Below are 26,583 nucleotides of genomic sequence, written 5' to 3'. Positions count from 1 at the left end.
TTATAACGGATTATTGAATTATATAAAGATACAAAAAGTTCAGGTAAAAATTATTATATTTATTACTACGCTATTGTCACTTTGATATTATTCGATTCTTGCATATACACGAGATGGTCTCGGTGCAGTAGTTTCGGGCCATCTGATATGTGCATCAGTTGATTGCGAAGATAAAATGAAATAAATGAAATGATAATTTTTTATTTAACTATAGTGATTACGATATAAATATATAAAGAAGTTTAATGAAACGACATTATCAAACGTGAAGATAGATAAATAACGAACACGAAGTTATGCAAAGGACTATGCGATATAATTATATTGTGCACATTTTTTAAGTGTTCTGATCTTGTAGACATTTTTTAAATATTTCTATTTCTATTTCGGGCATCCTTTGAATAGCTTAGTGTCTCAAACATCTTTTAAAAGTCTTCAAACAATCTTCAGTTCAATTTTTTCTAATCTTCCTTAAGAACGTCCTAATTTTTCAGTCTTTATCAAATGTTTCCTAGACTCTTATAAGGAACATCCTTGTCAATAATTAAACTTTTCTATCGTGCCGTTTACGACGCGTCATGGCTAGACAAAGATTTTGAATTCTCTAGAACCGTCGGTTAAGTTCGCGCAGTATTATCGATAGGCTCCAAATTGGTTTGTCCAGCCTCCACATTATCCTTTGGTCCTTCAAGCGGTCGAAGTTCATTCCATTTTTGTATATTACCACTACCTCCGAACAGGAACACAACCATACTCCCAATGCACACTGCGGCGCCTATCCAGAAGAGTATCTGCCATCTGTCGATCGGATTCTAGTACAAAGGAAAAAATTGATTTATGTTAAAATCTTCATACAAGAAGGATTGTAAGTGCAAGAAACAAACAGCGCTTAAAGATTGAAGAAGAAAGTGACCCGAAATACAATTTGCGCCCAAAAAAATCAAAGAGGAAGGCAATCCTTTTATCGCGAGGACAACCGGGGACTTCCCGCTCTAAGCGTTTCCGCTTGCGTAATGTCGCATGTGTCCGCTGTCTCTTTTCTTCTTGGATTCGGAGAATTATCCTGTCGAGGCTCGCGCTCGAGCCGCACGATCAAGATTGTCAAAGTTGTTAAAGAGATGTTCGATGTTTATTCTTCGGTATTCTTATCTACACCTGTTTCAGCTGTAGATAAGAGAGCCAGTCGCATTTGGCTGTTCATGTCATGTATTGTCATGCTGTTATGCAACGTCACATAAACAAGGAATGACAGCTCGGGATGCAGACGATCTTGATGATCACAATTAATCACGTGATTACGCGAGTTACACAATTAGACTGCAGGTAAGCAGTTTACACAGATAGAAATAATAAAATAAATATAACGGTAATATTGTACCGTAGATGATTTTTAAGACACGAGTTGCAAAGGAGAGTTAACAAGTGAAAGATTTGAAATTGAAAGACAATCGATTAGAATCAATGGATCATAACTTCCACTTAATTTTGACAAAAGTTAGTATATTTTTTTATTAAATCGATTTGAAGCAGACTTACCCCGTATTTGCCAGCTATTTCTTCGACTATCGGCGGGATAATCATGCCGGAACTGCTACCGATTGTATTCATGATACCATAAAGGAAACCAGCAAAGTTCGGCGCGAGATCTTGATTGTTCGACAGATTGGAGATAAGGGCAGCGCCGTTGAAGCCCAATGCCAGGAACAGAAAGACATTCGCTAGTACGAAGTCACATCCGACGTAGCCGACTAATATCAGGAAGACGCCCGGTATAAGATGCGCTAGAAGAATAAAATTCTGATTACTGAATCGTTAATCCGAATTCTCAATATACTCGATCTGGATGTCCGATAATTTCGGGATACGAATGTTAATAATTCGGATAATAGAGTGCGAATATTAGTAATTCACACAATTGAAAGAACTCGTGTCATTTGCGTTTGAATAAAATACAGTTTGGCTTCTATCGCAATTTGTGCCGTTTTGCATGGTATCCTTACAGAATATAGTCGCAAGTTTGCGCAAGAGGGTAACGGTGATGAGCTGCTTCCTCTTGATGGTATCACCCGCCCAGCTGAAGAAGAACCCGAATAACATCCTGGCGCCCCACGGCGCGCCGGCCGCGGCGCCGCCTTTCGTTAATTGAAATCCCAGCGCTTTCGTCAAGTACAGCATGAGCGAGTTTTGATAGAAGAACAATAAGAAGAGATTCCCGAAATGGCATATGATTAAACTGATAAACGGCACCGATGTTAATATCTCCCGCATTGGGGTCTGTTTCCAGCGGGGTTTCTCGGGGCGCACCGTTCCCGCTTGAGCGCTACAAGAATCGCGTCAGTCATTAAACCGATTTGATTGCAAAACAAGAATTAATACCCTCTCGTGACTCACGTTAAAATGTAGTCCTTCTCTTCGGCAGTGATGCCCGGGTGTTCCCTTGGCGAGTCATAGGCGACCAGTGCCCACACGCAGACCCACATTAGCATCAACAGGGATGGTACGTACCAGCCGGATTCCCAGTTCAGGGTCTCCGCGATACCAGCTATCATTGGATAGGTCAGTATCGTACCAAACGTGCCACCCAGCAAAGACCAGATGAAGCGCGCCCGTTCGTGCGGTGGTGCCCACTTTGCTACCATGGTATGACACGCGGGAAAGGTGACACCTCCAGTGATGCCGATGATGATCCTGGAGAACAGTAACAAGCCCCAATGATACTGTGCCAGAATCGGGCTGATTAGCGAGACCAACGCGGCCAGGACCGATGTCCAGAGAACTGCCCGACGTGGTCCGTATCTCAGAGACAACCAGCCGCCGATGAAGTTGCCGGGTACGTTGCCGTAAGCGTAGCTGGCCAGCAGTTGGCCCCGCACCGTCGGGGACCAATCGAACGGCAGGCCGCTAAAAAGTGCGAGGGGTGTATCTGGTGATCGGGTCGCGACTGGTTGCGCTTGGCGACGTTGCAACGAATGCAGCAGTTTCCTATCCCGCTCTTCCTGGACGAGATCCAGAACATATTGGTCCAGATAGCTGGCAGGGTCGAGCGGATTGATGACAATGTCGCGGCGTCGTCGAGACTCATCAAACATGCACACACCGCTGACCGTGTGATTGATCGCCGGCTCCTCGATCATCGGTACCACCAGAATCGGCATTTGCAAGCGGCACGCGTAGCTGGTCCAGCAAGCGGTGAACATCATCACGCAGATCCAAATGCGTATCGGAATCCATCCTGCAGAAAAAAGTAATCTCCAGTGATATTTTTCCCGCTCCGCAAAGATCAGTCTAATTCCTTAATGGAGAATTTATTTTAGGAGTTTTAATTCGTGTGAGAAATTAAAATATTTTTAACACTAAAAACTTTTGCTTATATATATTTATATTTTCTCAAAAGACTATCAACTTAAAATAAAAGAAAAAAATTGATGACAAATCAAAGCAGATATGTTTCTAATGATATTAACATTATTTCAGCTTTGCAGGATGTAGGAAAGTTACGACTTCTGAAATAGGATGTTAGAAAATCTATGTTTGCAGATAGATTATAGAGATAAGTATTATAAAAATAAAAATATTTCTTATTTTTCCTTTAATATGTATTGTGGCACTCTTTTACCCTTTAACGTGTTTCAGATTAGAAACATATTAGAGAGAGAGTTCTTCGAGAATGTTATCTTGAAAAAAGAGCAAAAAATAGAGAATAACCTGCTCTAGTCTAATAACAATCGCCTATATCTCTCCTGACGTTTCGCCGTGATTACTTCCGTCGAACGCGATCCGTACTTACGTAAAAGTTTCCAGAAAAACGTCGGAGTGCGAATCGAGAGTACGTTTTCGCGTAATGCCTGCATTTAGGAATGTTCGGAGAAGCGGAAAAATTCGCAGCCGATTGACAGAATTGCGTTGCATTACCATGCCAACTAGATTCGTGAATGCATTCAGTTTCTCTCACATGTCATTGTAAATCTTGAATCATTTGCATTTACAATTCTGTCGATGTGTTCAGTTCAGTGAAATCGTTATCGTGTCATCGCACACTCTCGTGCACGTGAAGAAGAGATTTTAGGAAATTGTAATTACGCGATTTCGAGTTCTCTCTACGAGGTATATATATAAGTACATTATGCAAATATTTACCACACATCGCGAAAATATGCAAAGCATCTGTTCAAAGTATTCCAAGTATTTTACAAATGTTTCGAGTTGACAATCCATGTTCAAATTAATACAAACCCAGGTAGCACATACACGTTTCAGAAATGTTTTATAAGCGTTTTTCCGAAACGTTTTATAACCGATTTCTAGAAACGTTTCTCATGAGTAAAAATGTCCATTCGAAAAACGTTCGATGGAACGTTTCTTTTCCGATAAAATAACGTTTAAAAAACTATTATAGAAACGTTTTGTTTTAATGATAAAGACATTTAAAATTCCTACTTTGTACGTCTTTTGAACGTGTTTATGACGTCTTTGAGACATCATGCGTGAGAATGTTCTAGAAGCTTATTATGCATATACCACCTATGACGTCTATTCTTTTTCGAAGAAATTCCTGAACTGGTGCACATTCGTGCAATAAGTTAAAGTGAAACAAAATATATTTATCTCACTTTAACTTAATTGCATTACTGATGTGCACCAGTTCAGGAAGTTCTTCAAAACGGAACACACGTATAAATAATGTTCTTTCAATGGCCACGTTCAGCAGAACGTTTATTTTGCAACTGTCGGAAGTTTTCTAAGCTCAGATTTGTCCGATGACAAATAGATTAAGACCGGTAGGACAAAATTAATTTAAGTAAATAAATGGATATATGTGCATGGTTAAAATGATTTATTTTGTACAATAATTAGTGCAATATAAATTTAAATGTTTCAAAAAAGGCTATTAAAGCTATTATATATATATAGATAAAGCAAATTATAATTTTGTAAGGAAAAATTTAACAAATATTAGGTATTATTGTTAACTGTAGAAACGTAAAAAATACGTTTCTTAAATCATGGTTTCAAAAATATTTTTATTCAAACGTTTCTTAACGGTTCTTTACGGTTATGAAACTATGTATACGTTCAAAAAACGTATATGAAACTAATATGTGCTACCTGGGAAGTTTTGAAGCCGCTCGATCCATAAAGATCGCTATTTCAAAATATGGAGAATGAAAGTCGTTAGACTTCGGAAATTGTTGGCACGTGTGTCTAACTATTGTTTTTTTTTGTTATCAGTAAGCATTGTAACAGTAGCCTTATTGGCGCATCATTACTTGCGTGTGTAATTATTTCTTTTTCATTTCTTCACGTCTCATAGCTATAGACTTATTGTACATTGCACGAACAATTATTATCGTTATATCTAAGAAGTCTGTCAACATTTGATAGTGTGTTCTTTGTACTGTTAGGATAACAATTTAGTGAAAACTTACAAACGCATATGTGAAGGAAATTGCGAAGTTCGAGCTCGAAAAGGATGAACAGATTATAAATTGTAACAAATTGAACACAAACGAATATAATAAGAAAATTAGAGTTATATCAATTCCGCGAGTTTTTATGCAAAACTCTATTGTAATATCTTTAAATTCAATTTATGGGACAGCAAAGATTCTTGAGATTTAAATGGTTGTCAGAACGATTTCTGAATTTCAGTTTTGAGTCTCTTTGCAATGGAAATTAATGCTAAATCTTTTAATTCTAAAATATTGCAATGTGGGACAAATTCTACAGGAAAATAAGCAGAGAAAAATTTGACTCACGTGATAGTGATTGATAGAGCCGCAGTTGAAATCTTTGGAGCTTCATATTATAGTTTTAATTCGGGAATAAACACAGAAAGACACTTTCTCACAAACAAATGTTTTCAACGATTTTTCGGGATTCTCGCACGTCGATCATCACCGTTTGAATGTCGTTCGTCGTCTAGCTCCGCAAAACAGTCATTGAACACGGAGCTTATTTATACCCCCACGCAGGGAGCAAGAGAGCCCACTCTTAGAAGTATAGGAAGGATTGGAGAAGTGAAAAAAAAATTGTTGTTAAAGTTCGGCAAATGATCTAGAAATCTTCTTTTTTTTGCAATAGAAATTAACGTTAACCCTAATCCCTCCAACGTTTTTTCCGCCATTTAATCAACGAGATTTTGACTGTTTGCCGTTTCGAGAGTAAAGGGAACATCAGGTAGAAATTTCAGAGCTAGGGCTCTGACCCCTAGCTCTGAAATTTCTACCTGATGTTCCCTACTGTAACAACTTGTTTTTAGGGGTGGGGGGATTATCCCACGGCCGTTGGTTTTCCGGAACAAACGACGTTAGAAACGCGTGGGACACGGAAAGGGCATGGTTGGAGGGATTAGGGTTAAATCTTTTAATTTTAAAAATTCCAACAAGAATCCTTTCGGAAGGTGCATTTTGCGGAACAAATAATAGTAACGACTTTGTCATTGAATTATCTTTTTAAAATATAGAAATTCTATCAAATGTAATTAAAATCAAATTTGCGTGTATCGTGAAAAGTTGCTGACGGCTTTGTTTATAGTGTTAAATGTGAAACTTCGACAGTTGCTCTACTGAAAATACAGTATGTTAAAGAAGAACAAAATAATAAAATTACAATTATAAAAATTTATACGATAAAAAGTAAAAGCTGTTACATAGTTTCTATGAATAGACGCAAATAAGTTTTATATGTATATAAAGTTTCTAAAATTGTGTTTTTATTATAAATAATGTAGATAAAAAAACGGTTCGAGGACAAAGAACGACACGTAGCACGTTTTAATGTTATCGACCCATTATGCAAACGTAAATCGTGCGTGCAACATTAAGCTTTTATCTGCGAGGATGGCAGGCCGCTTTACGTGCGTTCTATTAAACTTCACTATAATGTGATGTATTTAAATCTATTCCAAGCAGACCTTGACCTGACATAGCGAATTTTTAATTCCGACAAAAGCTATTAATAGCAAAAATTCTTTTAGTTTAGTAGACGAATATATAAATTTAAATTTTAATCAATGTTATATTCTAAAAAGGCAGAAATATATTCCATATTTCTGCTTAGAAAAATATTATTGGCAATATAAAAATAGAGTTCATCAAACTTCTATTTTATATTTTATGTTCTGTTATATATTCTGGCAAAGTAATAATTTTCTCACAAAAATAATGCACTAAAATTTTTACTTATATTTTGTTTCAGGAAGTAATAAATGGAGGTTTTCTGGGAGATTCTTTTGTGGGAGATTCCTTTCTTGATTAAAAGGTCCAAGATGCGGAAAATCTTTAGCTTTGGAACCTTTGGAAATAACGCATATAAGTGTGTGCGTGTCTACTATAAATCAGCTAACACGTAACTGATAAACAAGACAAGGTCAGCTGCAACAGTATTTTTTCAGAGGAGAAACCTTATCACAATTTAATCTAGATTTTGTTTATAGGGTGCAATGATAGTAAAAATGTAACTTGTCTTTAGTATAAAGGCGCAGTTAATATTTTCATAGATATTTTGTCACTTCTCAAAATTCCTTTTTCCTCTTTACTTTCTTCTTTCCGGTATTTAATGTATCGATTTAAATGGAAATAGAAACGAGATTTCTATAGAGCACATTCTATTAATATATTATACTTTTTTAGGATACATTGCAATCTATTATGACTCGCCATTTCACAATTTTCGTTGTAACGACATTCGCGTTGCGAGCCATTTCCTATTGCACTTTCTACCGGCTTTCTACTCGTTGACCGGCATAACTAATTTATTATCAATTATCATATTATGTTAGTCGCCAAAATTTTATTCCGTAACTGTTTGGAAAGAGATGTATATCCTTTAAAATTATTATGAAGTAAAATTTCGGATTCTGCATTTAATTGGTGGATTAAAAAAGGTAGAAATAAAACTCTTTTGAGTAATGCATATAGATTTGAGATGTAAGGATTTTATATAAATTCTTTTATTTCTCATATATCGTTCAAAATATATCTTACTTAATACAATATACTTTATCTTAATATTAGATATATTTATCATTACGACTTTAAATTCATATTTTTCATATTTATTATTATTCATATTCTTTATGGTTTATTCACATTTTATACATAGATAGTAACTTAAAATTATAATAATTAACGTTGTACATGTACACAGTGATTAGCGACGACTTGAAATGTGTCTCTTAAAATTATAATTATGAAAACTTTTGAAATTAATTTATAAATTTGTTTTTCAGCACGCGATGACGTCGAGCACAGTAATCAGCTGCGTATCAATGTTTAAACTTGACTGTCATTACGAAGTGTTACGGAGCACGAGAGTACAACGGTCGCAACGATTAGTCGCGGCTTGCCAACGACGAGGAGCGAGTTGACATTTACGTATTCAGCGAACGACAACATACATCTGGTTAATTGCGTATCCATTAAGGATCGGACGTGCCGTGTCAGGATGAAGAACGGAAATCTAATCACAGCGGAGGCCCTGAAGGAGCAAGTACGGCCCGTATTTTTTTCCGCACGGTGGATCCCGACGCTATTTAATAATCAGCTTCCGAACTGCGTATCCTTGATTCCTGTGGAATCCTGTGACGGACTTTTTGAGGAAGCTCCTGCATAAGGTCTCTCCTGAGACCGTCAGTTTAAACAATTTTGCATCTTGACTCGAATACTGTTTCGCAGAAAAAAACTGATTTGAAGGTTATGATCACCGTGTTCACATTTCACATGAGTCACGTGATCAAATTTACATTTTTGTTTATCACGATCTCGCTCTGTGCTCTCTGTATGTAGTCTATAGCGAGGCTCGAGATCGTATTGGTTTTTCAACGAACCACCGACTTTTGACTTTACTACATTTTTACGCTCTTTTAATACTAAATAAATTTACGTGATTTTAATCTTTTATTATTATCGTCACGTGATTTTTGTAAATCACACTGTTTTGTTTCGAATAAATGCTGTAGTATCCTCTCTGATAATATTATACTTGTAACAAAAATAAACCACAGGGCACATAATACACGAGGTAGAAGCAATAATTAACACTTCGTATAAGATTTTCCAGCTGCAGATACGTAACATATCAGTGAATAATAATTTACATTTCTTGCACGAGCAAGAGACGAGAGATTTGATACGCTCGAAAAGTCGAAATGATAATACGATGATGATTTGATGTAACAATTGTTGACAACGGATGTCGGTGCAAGTCGAGGATAGGACTAATTTTACAGAGCACTTATTGCAACTTGGAGTCGTATCCGTAGCGCAATATAAGCGATTTTGCGACACGCGCGCGCTTATCGCAAAGTCAAATTCGTTCATGCAACGCGAATGCGAATCGGTTCTTATCGCGATCGTATAATTAACACTTACGCTTTCTTGGCGGTGCAATTAACGGCCTACGCTCGTCGTACTCTTGATACATGCCGAATATTGTGCGCTGATTGTTATTTACTGTATATCATTGAAGCTTCTGAGCTACTGAAGCTACAACAAACGCGAAGTCTGCGTTTCATTTCTATTTCGTGCGAGTTCATCGGGGCCGTGCATTATCTATCCCCTGATAAATATAACGTTTATATACATTGCGGTCATAGACCGATTTCTTGTTTAATCTTTTTGGAGGAAATAAAGAGATATGAGGTGAAGGGGAAAAGAGATTAGAGTAAATGTGAAACAAAGACGAAAACGGAAACTTCCTATATAGCTTAAATTTTCTTTCAAAATACGTTCACTTACGCTTTTATCAATCCTATTAATGCATATTTAAGCGTGAGAAATATGTAAAGACAGAAGGAAATCTATATGTGCATTATAATGTAAAATTATACACAAATATTCATTTCTGTCCGTGTTACTCCGAGATAATGCTTTCTTACGCTGTATTATATATTGCGTACAGGGCTTGACTTATGTCTTCGGTATCATGGGGCACCCTGTGATTGATTTGGCTTTAACTATGCAATCCGTTGGTATGCAGTACCTGGGTTTTAGAAACGAGCAGGCCGCCTGTTACGCCGCGCAAGCTTACGGATATTTAACGAGTAAGTAGTTTTTTTAATATGAATTGTATATGCGTTTTAATATTAATATGTATGCTCGAAAGTGTGGAAAAGGATATTTTATGTGACAATGTCACAATCCGTTACAAAACGTGATAATTCTGTCGCTCGATTAGACGTATACAACAGCGATTAGATCGCTGTTTAACGAAACGAGTGAAATAAATAAGAGCGGGAAAATAAATAAAATGAAAAAGATAAACTTATATAAAATATAGAATTTTCATCTAGGGAAACCTGCGGTGGTGTTGTGTGTCTCTGGTCCGGGATTGCTGCACGTTATTGGCGGTATGGCAAACGCGCAAGTAAATTGTTGGTGAGCATTGAATCATGCGATTCATAGTATCTTGATAACTTGCTGAAATCATGTTAAACGAAGTACATATCATTGGCAATATAACCGTGAAAATAAAGCATCAGAATATGAAACATCAGAGCTTATATATGTATAATACGTGAGAATACGTAATATACAGTAGATTCTCGATGGAACGGAGGTGAATTAATTAATTATTTTTCGTATCTTACGGAAAGATCGACACGTGCGGCAATTTTCGACGCAATTTTGTTTTTATTGCGTGCCTAGGAAATCGTCGTGGAAATTGTTCATCCAACTGCCGTCTGACTTATGATTACGATCTGATTACATTGAAATCACAACGATGCATCGAGACAATTACGTCATTGTGGTCTGTGGATTTTTCCTTCTGAAAACATCGGGCTCGGACATGCAACGTACATTTTTTGTTATCTATAAAAATTATACGAAATTGATCTCACCTCGTTTTGTAACTAAAATTTATAACTCACAATTAGATTTTCCAACGCGTTAAGAAATAACCGCGAACACACATTCAAAATCAGTGTTTTGATCAAGCACCTGTTTCGGCAGGCCTGTGCTCGTACTAGGAGGATCTTGTCCGGAGGATCACGAGGGTATCGGTGGGTTTCAGGAATGGCCACAGGTCGAGGCAAGTAGACCATACTGCAAATACGCGGCAAGGCCGTCGTCAGCTGCACTCATACCATTACATGTCGAAAAGGCCGTACGACTCGCCACTTATGGTAGACCAGGTGAGAAGGGCCAAGCTTCTACAGTTTTCAGATTAACTTAGGGAAACATGAACGTTCAATGAATTCTAGATGTCGGCTGAAAGAGATGAAAGAAAACTTCACGACAGCGAAATTCTAATAAGAAACCAAATAAATTTTTTTTATTTTATTTCGCACCTTTATTAGTTACATTATTTGCAGGCGCTGCATATCTCGACTTATCTGCTACATTATTGAAGCAAAACGTGGATGAAAGTAAGATTGCTAAGGTTTTACCCTGTCCACCGGCACCGCTATCATATCCCGATGCGAAATTAATCGAGCGGGCAGCAAATTTACTGATAAAGGCGAAGAAACCTTTGGTGATAGTCGGCAAAGGTAAACCCATGGATTTACATAAAATTTGCATTATTCCGATCATCCTTTCTCTTTCCCTTTTTGCGTTATGCCTTTTGTACACACAGGAGCTGCTTATGGTCGAGCCGAAGATCAAGTGAGAGAGCTTATCTATTCGACAGATGTACCCTTTTTACCAACACCGATGGGAAAAGGCGTTGTACCGGATACGGACGAGCGTTGCGTCTCTAGCGCGCGAACGTATGCTTTGCAACATTCCGATGTCATTTTATTGTTAGGCGCGAGATTAAATTGGATGTTGCACTTTGGGCGCCCACCCAGATTTCAAAACGACATTAAAGTCATACAGGTAAATCAGTGGTCCCTAATGTAATCCCTTAAGAATGAATTGCGTCAAAACGTTTTAAAAAACGCGGCGTTGACGGAACTTCATTTCTACGCGATCTCCTTGTTTATAGAAATTGAATTGAACTAAATGTATTTTTTTACGAGATTGCACGACAATGTTAAAAATATATTTAAATCTAAAAGTTATTATACGAGAAGATCGAGAAAGATTATTTTGGATAAACTGCTGCACGCATTTTTTATATTAATGTAAAACTCTGTAGATCGATTTGTGTGCCGAAGAATTGCACAATTCCGTGCCGTCTGCCGTCGCTATACAATCCGACATTGCGCCCGCGACGGAATATCTGGCAAATGCATTGAGAAGTCGAAAATGGCACGTCAACCGAAATCATCCGTGGTGGAAGGAGCTCGTAGCGAAAGCCGAGCAGAATAAACAATCAGTTCACGTGAGCTGTCTTAATTATGACTGAAATAAAAATTCTCTTTCCGTATGATTAATTTGTACAGTTTCCTTGTATATTTACAGCAAATGTCGATGGATACCAGTGTGCCTCTGAATTATTATACCGTATTCAAGCATATTCAAGATGTTTTACCAAAAGGTGAACCCATATCATTCAGATACATACTTCTATAGAGATTTCGTAGAATTTATATTTATTTTTCATCACAAGATATCGCATTTTATTTTATATTAACAATTAATAATAATTAAGAAAAGAGAATCGGTAATAAAAATGTCTCCCTTACCTATTGATTGATTTGCAATATCAGTTTGGAAAATGGCATGTTGAATATTATATATCTTTATAATACTACATCTACATTCTTTTCACACACGCAGACTGCATTATTTGTTCCGAGGGAGCTAATACGATGGACATCGGACGAACTATTCTTTTGAACAATCTGCCTCGCCACAGACTAGATGCTGGGACGTTCGGCACTATGGGCGTAGGGCTTGGATTTGCGATCGCAGCTGCCCTTTATTGTAAAGACAACGCACCAAAGAAGAGAGTGATTTGCGTGGAAGGAGACAGTGCCTTCGGATTCTCCGGCATGGAGATTGAAACTATGTTTCGGTAATCCCAGTAGAATTATCAAGAAAAACTGCTGTTTCACGAAGAATGTAATGACACCGACCTTCCTTTCTCTGCAGTTACAAACTACCCGTGATTATTATAATCGTCAATAATAACGGTATATATGGTGGTTTCGATCAAGAAACCTTCAAGCAGATACAGGCGTCTGGAGATCCTACGCAAGTGTATGCATCTCTCTACATAATTTTATCATAAAAAATTATATTTTAAATATTTAGATAATTAAATATATATTAACATTAGATATTTTTGACTTTATTAATTTTTCTCATGTATTGGCTGCTTCCACATATCCAAACTTTTACATCGGTTATTAAAATTACATTTTCAGGACACCTCCGTTTTCTTTAACAGCTAATATTCATTATGAGAAACTAATGGAAATGTTTGACAAGAAAGGATATTTTTGCACTACTGTGGCAGACATTCAGCAGGCATTAAAATTGTCTCTCAAGGTAAGATCGTTATTAAGTTAGCTCTTTTAAAATCGATGGAAAATACATAAATTATAAAATGTTTCAGGTCGTTGATGGTCCCAGTTTAATAAATATCATGATTAATCCGCAAGCAGATCGAAAGACGCAACAATTTAACTGGCTAACAGAATCAAAATTATAGATTTATGTGCCATAGGCAGCAAAACGCTGTTATCCCAATGGTTCTTTTCTCAGAACTGTATTTTTTACAGGTCCTTAATTAATATAATCGTGTTTTATAGACTATTAATTAATGTCACCAAAGTAAAATAATACGAGTCGTAGAGATAAAGATTATTTTTTTTAAAGCTTATTTTTTATATATGTTACTTATATCTATGGTTTATAAAAATATATTAAATATACATATCATCAAAGGGATAAAAGGTATCAAGTGTAAAAATATACAATGTGCAATACATGCCTAAAAATTATGTTTCAGACATTTATCTGGTCCAATTTCTCTGTAACTGTTGTGGATGTGATCGAACCCAACAAATTCGGCTCTAACCTGTCATTGCGCTCGTTATCATTGATAATCTGTTCTATGTTCATTCCCATTTCTTGAACCTGCTTGGTCAACGCTTGATTCGCTGTGTTGACTACCGCGTGCAGGTGTCCATTTTCCTTCACAAATTCCTTGATCAGCTCCAACTCTTTCTTTCTGAAAGTACAAAATTAATGCAATCCAACTATCACCGTCGGATCATAATCCATCACAAAAGTAACTGTAAAAGTTTTACATTTTCAGACTAACGTCGTTGATGGAAATTAATGTTCTCTGGATTGTTATCCCGACGTCAGTTTCCGAATCCCTGTCAGACCTCATTGTTGTGTTTACACAAGTTATTCATACACCTGTAATTAAGATTATTAATCCGTTAATTAGTCATATCGCGAGTCACCTGTAAACCGTATTCCGCAAATATATTCGGCAAGATTTACCGGCGTCGTAGAGTTTCAAAAATCGGAAACGATAAGAACGTAACCACTTTGACTTGATCCGCGCGTACGATAGGAGGCTGCCATTTGTAAAATTGCAAGGAAATATCGATGTTTCGTTGTCGATTTTCGATACTTCGACGTATCGCGCTCTTAGCGCTCTACTTTATTGCGAGTTGCGAGTAAATCGAGTAATTGTGAGGCACTTGCGAAGGGACGTGACTGACGTGAGAAATACGTATATTTTAGCATTTTTTCATGAGGATCAAGTACGTGATTGAGGAAGGATGGTAGTCGAAGAAAAGGTGGACCTTTCGAAGGAGAATCAGACGCAGAATGGAGTGACGGCGAAGGAGCCGAGAACGTATTCCTTGGAGAGTATCCTTTCGTGAAATCCTCGGGTCTCCGACAGAGTTCACTGTCAATGCCATATGTTCTTCCGTAACCTCTCGCTATCGCGTTATTGAAAATTTATTAAACGTTTTGCTAGCTTTATTTTAAATTAACGATGCAGCCAATTAATATAGCGTAAAATTTGTTAATTTGACATGTGGCGTAAAAATTGATTCTGTCACTCTCGTGTTTGATTTATTGTAATTTCAATCTTTGTTGCCCTTATCAATTCCTGACAAACGTGTAGTCCTGAAGATAATCAAGGAAGCGCAACAGCAGCATGGGTTGAGACACGGCGATTACCAGCGGTATCGCGGTTACTGCTCGAGAAGGCTCAGGAGATTGAGGAAGGTGTTGAAAGTGCCGCAGGGTGACAGGCGTCATTTCAAGAGGAGAGATGTCACCGCGACTATGGTCAGCGAGGACAAGTTCCTGCAAGTGCCCTTGATGATGGCCGAGCGCGCGTGGAGCCACGCGATGCAGCTGCGCCAGGAATCTAACACGGAGCCCAGGAAGAAGTTTCATCTGATATCGAGGCTCAAGAAAGCAGCTGCATACTCGTTACAGTTGCAAGATTTAATAGAGGTATGTTTTTATAAAAGAACCGCTTTTGAATTTGTCTATAATTTTATACATACCTATTAATTTTACTACTTTGTTTTATTAATTAGCTCCATAAAATTGTGAAGACTGTACATTATTTTATTGTTTTGTTACGTTCTGTTTAGAATATAAATTGCGACGCACGTACGAAACTCGAGGCTCAGGCATACGTAGCCTGGATGAACGGTTCCCTGCAGTTTGAGTTGCAACTGTGGAAACAGGCCATGGAAAATTTGAAGAAGGCGCAGGTGGTATATGGTAATCTGGCATCTGCGCTGCCAGAACTGGAGCAGATCGTGTACAAGGCGCGCGTCGAGGAGTTGGCACCCAGTCTGAGATACTGCGCTTATAACATTGGAGATACCAGCGCTATGGACGATCTCATGCAGATGCGCGGGCAATTGAGTGGTGAACTGATGGCCAGCCTGGACTCTCTGATAGCTCAGACGCGGGAGAAGCAAGCTAATATCGAAGAGGTGACATGGCGTGGGAAATCCTGCGGTACGGTACCACCACGAGCGGCTGGTTTGATCATCGCAGACTCCAGATTGAATCAAGCTCTGGAGAGAGCCGCCACCAATCAAGCGAAGATTGATCTGCTGGAGGCGCATCTGATTGACTGCAAGGATGCTCTATTGGCGGTGCGTGACCACTTCAAGAACGAGTTGAAGAAAGAGAATGACAAGTGGTCGCCACAGCAACATCTGATCAATTATCTGCAGTATATTCGGCTGTCTCGTACATTGGAACGCAATCTGACGTTGGTGAAAGCGGCAGAGGAATCAGAGAAAGCCAAGCCACAGGATATAGTGCGTTTGTATGAGGCAGCGTTGCACAATCTTGTGGAGATATCTCAGTTGCAAGACGACCCAGAATTTTTGGAGGAGCAGGAGGCGAAAACAAAATGTTACAGAGCCTTCAGATGTTTCTACATGGCCCAGAGTCTCGCCAATCTGCATCGTTGGCGCGAAGCTATGGCCTTATATCAGAGATCGCTGCAGCATGTTAAAGATGCACTTAAATATAACGCGATTCTTCCAGCTGCGCTGAAGGAAGCCTTGTGCAATTTGGAAACCTCCGTGGAGTCTGCACAGTATGCTGCTCATGCCCACAGCGTTCTGGAGGACGGTCAGGAGGAAGAGAGTGGAACCAGTAAGCTTGCCAAAAGCAAGAAACCGCTGTACGAACGTTTGCACGAGTACAGAGAGGATCCGACACTTCTCACGAAGCAACCGAACGTCTATAAACTGCCACCACCGATGCGTAGCATTCCTTGCAAACCTTTGTTCTTCGATCTGGCTTTTAACATGGTCGAGTTTCCTGATCTGTCGCATAAAATGGGCGATCAAGCTAAGAGGGGACAGGCTGGTCTCACCGGCTTTGTCAAGGGTCTCTGGGGTTGGGGAAACAAATGAAATTATATACAGCATAAGTTTGATATGCGAAAGAATTTTAGACACATTGTACAGACAGTATTGTTATGATGCTGTATATTGTTTCTACACTGTTTCTAGAGCAACCATATTGGTCCAACAAGCATTTTATTTTAATGCAAATTGAATTTACACTAATATTATTGAGGGGAAAAAATAAAATGGAACACTTAATGGATGTCTGTTATAGATCAGGATCTATTTCCTGTCCTTTCGTAATCCTCCTTTCCTCTCTTACAATATATGCAAGTGTATTGTACGATAAAATAATATTTTTTAATTTTCTTTTTGCAACTTCATATACTGTAGTATAAAAACAATTATCTCACAAAGATATTTGTATATACAATTTTCTGTAAATAAATTGGTCTGAGGTAAAGATGACAGTAGAGCATCACGTGCAAGTAATGCTAAAAATCACGCGCACTGCAACTGTCTTCAAGCCTCCTTACTTTTGGTGAGTTCTTCGACTAATTTTCTAAACACCTGTGCGACTTGACTGTCAGGTAATGTTACCAGAACACTTTGTCCCTTATCCGCTAACTGGCCGACTTGTGGGTCTATAGGTACCTTAGCTAAAAATGGAACCTTTACCATCTCTGAAAGGGCTATCCCGCCGCCTGAGGAGAATATATTGGTACATTCCTGTAAAAAGTAAGATTTATCAAAACTATATCGAATAGTAATATGAAATTACAATTGCGAATGTGAAAGAGTGCTTACTGTACATGAAGGACAGACAAAACCGCTCATATTTTCAATGATGCCAATTATATGAATGCCAGTTTTTCTACAAAATGTCACCTCTCGTAGAACATCATCCACCGCAACTGCTTGCGGAGTAGTTACTATAATCGCACCATCACATTTTACATTTCTGTAATTTCAGTTGGATGATGTCTTAATGCAGTCATACAAATGTGTTAACTCTATTTTATCTCACCCATAATTAAATATAGATATATATGTATATTATTTACTAATTAACCTTAAGTTCTCCATGACTGTAATGTGTTCGTCAGAAGTGCCAGGTGGTGTGTCGATGATCAGATAATCGATGTCCTGCCAAACCACATCTGTTAGAAACTGTTTGATCATACCAGTCTTTTTGGGTCCACGCCAAACCACACTATCGTTCTGACTTTTCAGGAGGAAACCAATCGACATGACAGACAGTTTCTGCTCTGAATCGGCAAACACTGGTATCCATCTGTCGATTTACGTGACTTGTTGGCAGTGGATAATTGTTAATAAGGAATTATCGCTCAATAGGACATACCCCTCGGAGGACTGGTGAACATCTTCTCCTTCCAAGTTTAGTAGGTAAGGCACACTAGGACCACAAAGATCGACATCCAAGATTCCGACCTGTCGTAATTTACACTTTGTTACATTTAATTTTAATTAACTAATTAATCAATTTCCATAAAGGTTAAACTGTATCGCAAAAGTATCTAGCTCAAAAATGAAAATTGGTAAAGTGGTTCGTTATAACGTTCGCTCTTTGTTGCATTAGCGATATCAGAAGATAGTTGTAAAATTATTTAACTGTATATTGAGAAGATAATTATTGAACGAAGCGTCGTAAATCTTTTAGAACTTTTGGAGCTTGTGGACACTCACTCGAAAGCCTGATTCCTTCAAAGCAAGTGCCAGCTGAGTGCTGATTGTCGATTTGCCGACACCACCTTTTCCTGAAAGTACTAACAGCACGTGCTTCACTCCTTCCAACATCGTGGCAAAATTAATAATTGGACGACGGAGAGCCGAATTCGAAACAGGCGATATAGCGATTGCGGACTGACGTTACGACGGTTGTTCGGCAACACAAAAGCGTAAATGAGGTCACGTCAAGCTTTCACATGACCGACGATAATCAATCATGTTCGACCATGCGTAGTGTCAAATGACGAACAATCCCGGCGTTATTGTATTTCACATATCGGACTGTAAACATAACCCCAACGTGACGTTTCAAGCGACAGCACTTGCAGCGCTACTTTACCGAATAAAATATATTCTAAAGAATTCTTGGAAAAACTAAGTTTAATATCGAATGACAATTCTTAATATAGAAACTATATAAAATTTAAGTAGATTTTTGCCAAATTCGATGTCAAGTTCATTGCTTGGCACTTATTCAGCAACAAATTGTCTATCTATCTTTTTATTGCAAATGTCATTGAATTATTTAATTAGGTGAAAATTTAACGCTCGAATTTTGACATTTAACTTTCAGTGTTTAAATTTCATTATCCATTCGTTTTATTGTCGAATAGATATGTGCAACTTGGTATTTGAAAAATCCCGCGCATTTTTTCCTCGCGCGCGGCAACCGCGTGAAGTTGTCGCCGCACGCAGCGCTCTGAAGGCGGCCGCGATACGCGTCACAGCCGCGTCAGCGCTCGGTGGTCGCCCGCCTGGCGAGCAGTAGTTGTCCGCGCGTCCGTCAGAGCGCGCGTAGCTCATGCCGCGTTGCTGAGCGCGATCTGTTTGCGCGCCGCCGCCGCGTCGTGTCAGCCGTCTGTGGTTCACCGCTACGTGTTGTCGTCAATTCGTCATCGTCATCGTCGTCGTCGTCGTTGTCACCGTCATCGTCCGTGCATCGTTCCCGCGGGTACGCGCACAGGGTGCCCCGGTCGCCACGCTCATCGCCCCGCGAGCAACGTCGCGCGCCGCCATGGATCACATCGGCCTGCTGCTGCAGCACTCGCAATATGTATACGCGATCCCCGTGGGTATCGTGCTGGTATGCGCCATTCTCGTGTTCGCCTTCGGCTTCAAGAAGGCGGAGCAGCCGCCGTTCGCGCAGCTTTCCGCGAGCTCCGACGTGGACCGGAAGCTCGGCAAGAAGCGCGGCAAGGTCCGCGAGAAGGTTAGTGACATAAACGACATCGGCTACGCGCGACCCGGCCGCGCGTCCCTCCCTCCCGCTCCCTCTCATCTCTCTTAACGTTCCCGCGTCCTTTTTCCCCGCGGACACGTCGCGACCGCCCGCCATATGGTGGTGCGCTTGTGGGCGCGAGTCGATACACACGCACACACGTTCGCTAATCAGCTGGTCCCTCCGGACCGAGAGGGTGGCTGTTTTCCTTCTCCCCGCGCGTCGTGACGTAACGCCGCGACCGGGTCTGTTTTCTTTGCCAGGTGGCTCACCTCATCCCCCGTCACATTCCTGGGATATTAGTCTTGTCGCGTGTCCAGCGCGAAAATCTGCTCTTTTTATCGGCGCTTTTTACAATCGCTTTTTGTCCTCTTTCTCTTTTCGAAGTCCAATCGCTTGCTTCTTAAGGTTCAAGTACAATCTCATGTTGATACCAAATCTGCATATCAAGTAATTAATTTATAATTAGATTGTATTTATTCTTAGGTATATAACATGTGTGATGAAAAAAAATTTCAGATTTTCCATTTAATTCAGAATTTCCATTTAATTTAATTTTAATTTTACATTTAAATTTAATTTTATTGACAAGTGACAAAAATTACTATTTATACATTCCATTCAATATTGTTTGGAAAAAAGATAAATTATATTTTAATATCAGACACGGTATATGGAAATTTATCGAGCGTTCTTATATATTATGTTATAGAAAGCTGCTAATGGACAAGTTGCATCTGAGAAAACAAGCCCAGCTAAAAAGACATTAGCAGCGAAAGCCGAAGCTCCTAAGAAGGCTACCAAAGGAGATGATGTTGACGGGAAGTTAAAAGAGCGTAAACAAGAAGACAACAAGATTGTCGCTACTAAGAAAGAAAAGGAGCAGCTGTCGACTAAGGCTGGCAAAGAGAACAAAGTGGAGCAGGCAAAGAACAAAAAGAATTTGAAGAATTTATTCCAGGAAAAACCAGTGGACTTTGACGATGGTCAGTTGATTTACATATATTAGCATAAGATAAGACTAATTTTTTCATACAATTTGTTTCAAGCTATTATCTATAATTGATAACAGGAGATTGGGAGCAAGCTTATTCTCGCAAGGATAAGAAGAACAAGAAAAAGGAGGAAGAATCTCCTTCGAAGAAAAATAAGAAGACTTCTAAGAAGGCTGATTTAATAAACGAAGCCAAGCAGAAAGAACAAGACAAACCCGAGGTCAAGGATAAGATAGCTAAGGAAACCGAAAATAAGGAGCTCAAAGAGAAGGAGAAGAAAGAAGTTATTCTTACATCTAGCTCTGATGAGGAGATAGCTGAAGCCAAGGAGCCGCAGAAGGAAGAGCAGAGCAAGGTATATCTTTATTTCACATAGCATTAAAATCTAGCTAACAATTTATAAATGAAATATTTGATCGCAGGTTGAGAAGGTCGAGAAGGAAGAGAAGAAATCTGGAAAATCGAAAAAGAATAAGAAAACTGTTGAAGGCGACAGTACACCCGTTTCGGTACCATCTACACCAAAGACAGATAATAAGCCTATTGCGGAAGAGGAGCAGAAAAAGCCGTTCAATACGGAAGAAATAGCCAACGATGTGGAGGAAAATGAAGCGGTAGAAAGTAAAGAGAAAACCGCCGTGTTCGACGAGTTAGGAGGTTTGTTGTATTAACAAGGAAATTACGAGATACTTTTATTTACGAATTGTTCAATATATCATTTGTAATTGTGTTCTAGATGTCTGGACAGAAGCAAAGCCTCAGAAGAAGAGTAAAAAGAAGGCTCGTAAAGATAACTGAGGACAATTACGTGTAACGCTAATGATATTCCTCCTTTCGAAAAGGAAGAGTGAGAATTTCTGCTCGGTCCAAAGGGCGTTTGTCGCTTGCGACAAATCAGGTGTGTTTCAAATGATTTGCTAATTGCCACCTGACCAAATCGTTCCTTCCCCTTTGTACATAATACCAATCAAACTTAGGTTGTTGTTCAATTATGATTTTTTAGTTGTCATGACTTTGAGATCGCGTGAGAACGCCACGTGTAGAACGAAGATTTTTTTTCGTATGTTTTTCATTTCTTATAGTCCACTATTTTGCATTTAATAAGAGTGGCATAAGTCATAGTTTTCACATTTATCAGGCAATTCTTGTACACATACATTAGGTTTCTTAGGTACCTTTACACATGTCTATAATAGGATATTGTTTCATTTGTATAATTAGAATATGCATAGTGGATTTGTATCATAAAGTTTTGTAATAGAGAGTTATGAATGGTACTTATGCCATTTACATTTTGTGTCTTTATGGATTAATAATCTTACGAAGAATATTTTGTATACTATTCCATACTATTCCTACATTAAGAATAACAATTCGGTGCGTGTATTGTATATCGCTGTTACTTAAACGCCGGTTTTCATTGACATCTCACATTACATTGTATGTGTATGAACGGTTGAAAGGCAAAAACATAGAAAGTACGTCTCACGGTAATATTCATAATGCAGGACAATCTTTGGAAGCGACAAACTTATATTGTTGATGTGTAGAATGGGTCTTAATAAAATTATATTTTTCTACACGATTAGTCGCGCTTAGTGACTGATTATTTTCTGCTTCAAATGCTCGAAAATCTATCTTGTAATAATTAATGCATTCCCATTTAGATACATCAATAATATAAGTTTTATGGAAGGATAACGTTACGTAAATTCATGGCAATTAGTCATATAAATGTGATAACGATGATGATTAACTTAAATAGATCTTGATTTATATTTTGATGCACATTGTGCAACAGAATACGTATATATACATGTTGAAATTGAGAGACAAAATCTACGTTGATATATCCTGTAGTAATTCGTGGATAATGATTTGTTAATTATTTAATGTTGTACTTCATGCCAGTGAAAATTTAATAACACTTCGAGTAGAAGAAAATTTATTCGGTAGAAAGCAAGGGAAAGTGACCCAATATTTTTACAACATATATATTTGTATCTATATGTGTATTGTTAGGTATAATATTGTGAAGAAATATTGATTTCTTGTTGAATACTTTCAAAAGAAAAAGTATATAATTTATTTTCATCGTACATCATGACAGTTAATAATTTTACTTGCAAACATGATCGCAGGGCGAATGCTCATAGTGCTTTCATGCATTTGACCATGTTTTTATAGTTCACTGTAATTGAGATAGACAAAACATTACTAAGTATAATAATTTTACAATTATTTTACTTATAGTTAATAGATCTCATAATCTCACGACTTCTGTTTCATAAAAAAAAGCGTGAAGGTAGAAAAGAAAACGAGAACGACCACAACGATATTTTTGTATAATTTTTTATAACAACTAAATTTTTCTTGTATTCAAATATTATTTTGCAAACAATTTCTTTAAACATTTATCGTCGCGCGTGTAATCGAATAGTAACCGAGACGATGAAATGCACATCAATTTATCATTTATGAACAAACTCAGCCGTTCATCTCTCATGCCATGCAGGAAGAATAGTAGAGAAATTTCTTAATTACATTAGAAGTAATCTACAAAAGGATTTTATCACATATACTTTAATAACATTGCTATCAGAGTATGTTATCAATAATTCCTTTATCGTTATTAGGTGCTAGGCTTTGTAAGGCGAGCGCTACACAAGAATGTTGTGCATCTTGGAGATATCGGAGAATTGATTCTCTCTAGATTTTTCTCAGAGAATGTCCTAGCTTTTATCAGAAACAGTGAAAGGATCTATATACATATATGTATGTACGTACGTGTATGTATATGTATAAAAGATTACGAGATTTGATATGAGTGAGCAAATTATTATCGTTGTTGTACGTGACGTTTTATTCTAAATAATTTACGAATTAAGAGCTGTCTGTTAAAAATTGCGTAAAATTATTGTATCGATAATTTTAAGAAGAAAGAGAGAAAGAGAGATCGAGTGAGAGAGGGAGAGAGTGAGACGATTTGAAATGTATGGCAATATTGTGATAAGAATATTATACCTGAGCATTGCTTGAATGTTGCAAACTAACGCTGAATCACTCGTAGCTTTTATGTGTGGAAGGGAATCTTGGGGAGAAGTACCTATCCTGATCGAATAGCCATTCATATTTTGTATACTGTACATACATTAATATATATTCTCATAAGTACACGCATACGAGATCACCGTGCAAGACGAAGTTCTAGCGTTATTTTGGCAAAAGAAATCCACATTGGTGGTGACCGTCGCGTGGAATTTATAGAAAGGAGTAAAAGGGTCTATAATTATTTATAGAAGATGTTGAGCGAGCTTGAATTATAACAAGAACTATCGTCATTCATACATCAAATCGCTTATATCGACTGTATATGTCCTGTGCCAAAAGTAAGCATTATCTCTCTTCTGGATCATGTTCGAGGCTGAATTTCGTACAATAATTCGTGGGTATCAAAGGAATTAGCGACGCTATTTATAGCCACCTTATACGTTCAGTCTTTCATGATCGATAGTCACAGGACTGCTTATAAACTTCTTCTCATCGTGTGTATCGCTTGACTCTTTGCGGCATTATAATTCATCGAAGAGTGTCAATTCAACGGTAATTAGCGATTGTCTGAGTAGTTAACCGATTAGCTAAATAATTTACATAATAGAAATCAAGTTCTTTTCTGTGGAACCGCTATACAATTATTTTTCGAGTCTTTGTGTGCAATAAAGTTGAATATGCACGTGATTTCGTGTATCGCAGAGAGTTGAAGCGACAGATAAAGATATTACGAGCAGTATCGATTTGTATTAAAAAAAAGCCAAAATATCAAATTATTTGATACTTTAACGATAATTGTAAATCGCAATCAGTCATCTACTTATAATAAAATAAGTAATTTATGACAAAATAAGTTACAATTTATGACGAGAAGCATAAAATTAACAGTTGTGGAAAATTAGCGTATTCGTGAAGCTTCAAGAGTGACTTACAATTAATACTGTTCGTAATGATCCAACCAATTAGTTTAATGGGCTAGTTAGCTGAGTACTTACATTCACGCGGAGAGAAAACCGAACAAGTGGAGTCTGGAGGGACGGCTTTCGAATTGCGAGGAAGAAATTAGCATATTTTTCTAAGTATTGTTCCAAATCGCCACATCGTCTACATCGCACGGCATTCGCGACGAGTCGCAGTCGAGTTTGGCGAAACGCGCCGGACGTGTACCGCGTATTCCGCGAATACCACGTTTGTGCACATTCGACGTGTATTCGCGACAGATGTGTGGAACGTCTGTTATCGCGAGGTCCTGCGATAGAGACTCGAGCGATACTCTTTCCCACGTGGTAGGATACGACGAAGATTTTCGCATGAGAATCGACTAAATAGAAACGAGAGAGCGCGAGATGGGGGAGGTGAACTGACTATAAAATCGAGGAAGTATTATATTGCCACTGTACATATGTGTATATTAACGAGCAATGTTCTTCTTATTAAATGTATATGTGCAATGTTGCGTTGTACGGTTCACCGATACGGTCTCTGTGGCGGCAGGGATCCTTGATTTTAGGGATATTTTTCCAAAGAATCGATCAGCGTCCGACAATACTGTGTATGATCTATTTATTCTGAAAATGGCACGAGTTAAATTTCACGACACACAATAGATTTGAACAGGCCGGAAAAATCATGGTGCACAATTGTATAATTTTGTAAAAAAGATTCTCGGATTTAACTCGTCTCATTGTCAAAATGAACAGCACAATATGCTCTTATTATAGATCCTATAGTGTGCCGTGCATGTTTTCACAGGGCCGGTAAACGATCTCTCGGTATGGTCCACGTAGCATTCTGCAAATGTACCTCTCCAATTCGTGCATCGAACTAACGATAGCGCTATTACAATGGCCTACTTTGGACGGCCTACGGTACACACGAGGACTCTGATCGCATTCGAAATATCGACTGTAACATAAAGATAAGATAAGCAGAGAAAAAGAGGGAGAAAGAGTAAATAAAAGCGCGACACGATAGTGTCGAATATATATTATATATATGACATAGAGTTACGCATACCTATATAATTTATTTTATTCACCGAGGAGTTGCTGCGACCACAACAGCATGTGACAAATTAATAATAAATCCATGATATATAATAAATATTATATATACAATATAAAAAAAAACATACGTTATGTTAAATACGTGTGTTTCGATTAACTTAAATCTTATCGTTAGCTTATGTATGTGAGCGTTAGCACTAAGGTAAAACCAAGGAAATGTGACACAAACGAAATATTTGCGTACGAAACCAATGGGAGGAGATATAATATCGACGAGAAATATTCTGTTTCTGAATCGCACATGATTATGCGCTTCTCTCTCTTCTGGAAATTAGAATATACATTATCGAGATATATTCTATATATATATTTGTGTGAGATCTAAAAGATATATATATTTATTAACTTCAGCTACAGCCACGTGGACTTGGTTTACAAAGATATATATATAAATATATATTTTCGCATTTGTCTTGCTCGGCGAACAGAACATTTCTCGCGAAAATATGGTTTTCGGTTGTGATATTTATGGAAAAATGTACGAATAGCAGGAAGAGTTTCAAGGCAAATTAGAGAAAGACGGAAGGAGAAGGAGAGAGAGAGAGAGAAAGAGAAGAGACAAACTGAATAAAAGTTATATTTTTTCAGCATTTAATAGGGAGCATTTACTGCGCCTGTCCGATTTGTGCACATTTATTTTGGAATTCGAAGAAATTAGGCCACGGATAGACAGGTAATAATATAAGAATTTTTAATTTTTTTTTTTTTATTAGTCGAGCGAATTAATATTTTTCATTTGTTTCTTGAAGATAATTTACATTATTAAAGATAGGTATTTTACTTGTACAATCCTTATCTCTACTTAATTTATTCGTA

The 26,583-nt window shown here is 38.0% G+C and overlaps 5 protein-coding genes across 6 annotated transcripts; 3 read left to right on the top strand and 2 right to left on the bottom strand.

Moving 5' to 3' along the window:
• Window positions 1-38: 38 nt before the first annotated feature.
• On the bottom strand, window positions 39-9,512 carry LOC139783972 (sialin). 2 transcript variants are annotated; one of them, XM_071723139.1, is made up of 5 exons: window positions 9,372-9,512; window positions 2,392-3,232; window positions 2,001-2,320; window positions 1,537-1,781; window positions 39-812 (listed from the first exon to the last, which is right to left on the bottom strand). In XM_071723139.1, the coding sequence occupies exons 1-5, from the start codon at window positions 9,421-9,423 to the stop codon at window positions 618-620; spliced, it is 1,653 nt and encodes a 550-aa protein (XP_071579240.1). In that variant the 5' UTR covers window positions 9,424-9,512; the 3' UTR covers window positions 39-617. The 2 variants fall into 2 exon arrangements, with proteins under 2 accessions (XP_071579240.1, XP_071579249.1); XM_071723148.1 differs by lacking the exon at window positions 9,372-9,512 and adding an exon at window positions 5,757-6,029.
• Window positions 8,093-13,834, top strand: Hacl (2-hydroxyacyl-CoA lyase). Its single transcript, XM_071723129.1, has 12 exons — window positions 8,093-8,490; window positions 9,901-10,042; window positions 10,292-10,376; window positions 10,953-11,134; window positions 11,315-11,491; window positions 11,578-11,819; window positions 12,082-12,267; window positions 12,348-12,423; window positions 12,666-12,903; window positions 12,981-13,088; window positions 13,256-13,379; window positions 13,447-13,834. Exons 1-12 carry the CDS (start codon window positions 8,446-8,448, stop codon window positions 13,540-13,542), a joined length of 1,701 nt encoding a protein of 566 aa, XP_071579230.1. The 5' UTR covers window positions 8,093-8,445; the 3' UTR covers window positions 13,543-13,834.
• Window positions 13,835-14,525: 691 nt separating this feature from the next.
• Window positions 14,526-16,949, top strand: Srp68 (signal recognition particle 68). Its single transcript, XM_071723123.1, has 3 exons — window positions 14,526-14,720; window positions 14,983-15,320; window positions 15,464-16,949. Exons 1-3 carry the CDS (start codon window positions 14,630-14,632, stop codon window positions 16,751-16,753), a joined length of 1,719 nt encoding a protein of 572 aa, XP_071579224.1. The 5' UTR covers window positions 14,526-14,629; the 3' UTR covers window positions 16,754-16,949.
• A 2-nt stretch (window positions 16,950-16,951) lies between these two features.
• Window positions 16,952-18,814, bottom strand: Nubp2 (NUBP iron-sulfur cluster assembly factor 2). Its single transcript, XM_071723220.1, has 5 exons — window positions 18,395-18,814; window positions 18,051-18,139; window positions 17,760-17,981; window positions 17,495-17,648; window positions 16,952-17,416 (listed from the first exon to the last, which is right to left on the bottom strand). The coding sequence occupies exons 1-5, from the start codon at window positions 18,503-18,505 to the stop codon at window positions 17,210-17,212; spliced, it is 783 nt and encodes a 260-aa protein (XP_071579321.1). The 5' UTR covers window positions 18,506-18,814; the 3' UTR covers window positions 16,952-17,209.
• A 386-nt stretch (window positions 18,815-19,200) lies between these two features.
• Window positions 19,201-26,357, top strand: LOC139784024 (uncharacterized). The gene is made up of 5 exons (XM_071723192.1): window positions 19,201-19,646; window positions 20,368-20,641; window positions 20,728-21,005; window positions 21,073-21,307; window positions 21,387-26,357. Exons 1-5 carry the CDS (start codon window positions 19,452-19,454, stop codon window positions 21,446-21,448), a joined length of 1,044 nt encoding a protein of 347 aa, XP_071579293.1. The 5' UTR covers window positions 19,201-19,451; the 3' UTR covers window positions 21,449-26,357.
• The last annotated feature ends 226 nt before the right edge of the window (window positions 26,358-26,583 follow it).

The sequence above is a fragment of the Temnothorax nylanderi genome, unplaced genomic scaffold (assembly GCF_030848795.1).
Source record: "Temnothorax nylanderi isolate EJ_2023f unplaced genomic scaffold, tnyl_v1.0 TNYL_tig0008_pilon, whole genome shotgun sequence".
Taxonomy (NCBI): Eukaryota; Metazoa; Arthropoda; class Insecta; order Hymenoptera; family Formicidae; genus Temnothorax; species Temnothorax nylanderi.
Note: the sequence above shows the minus strand (reverse complement) of the source record. Positions and strands in the feature narration are given on the sequence as shown.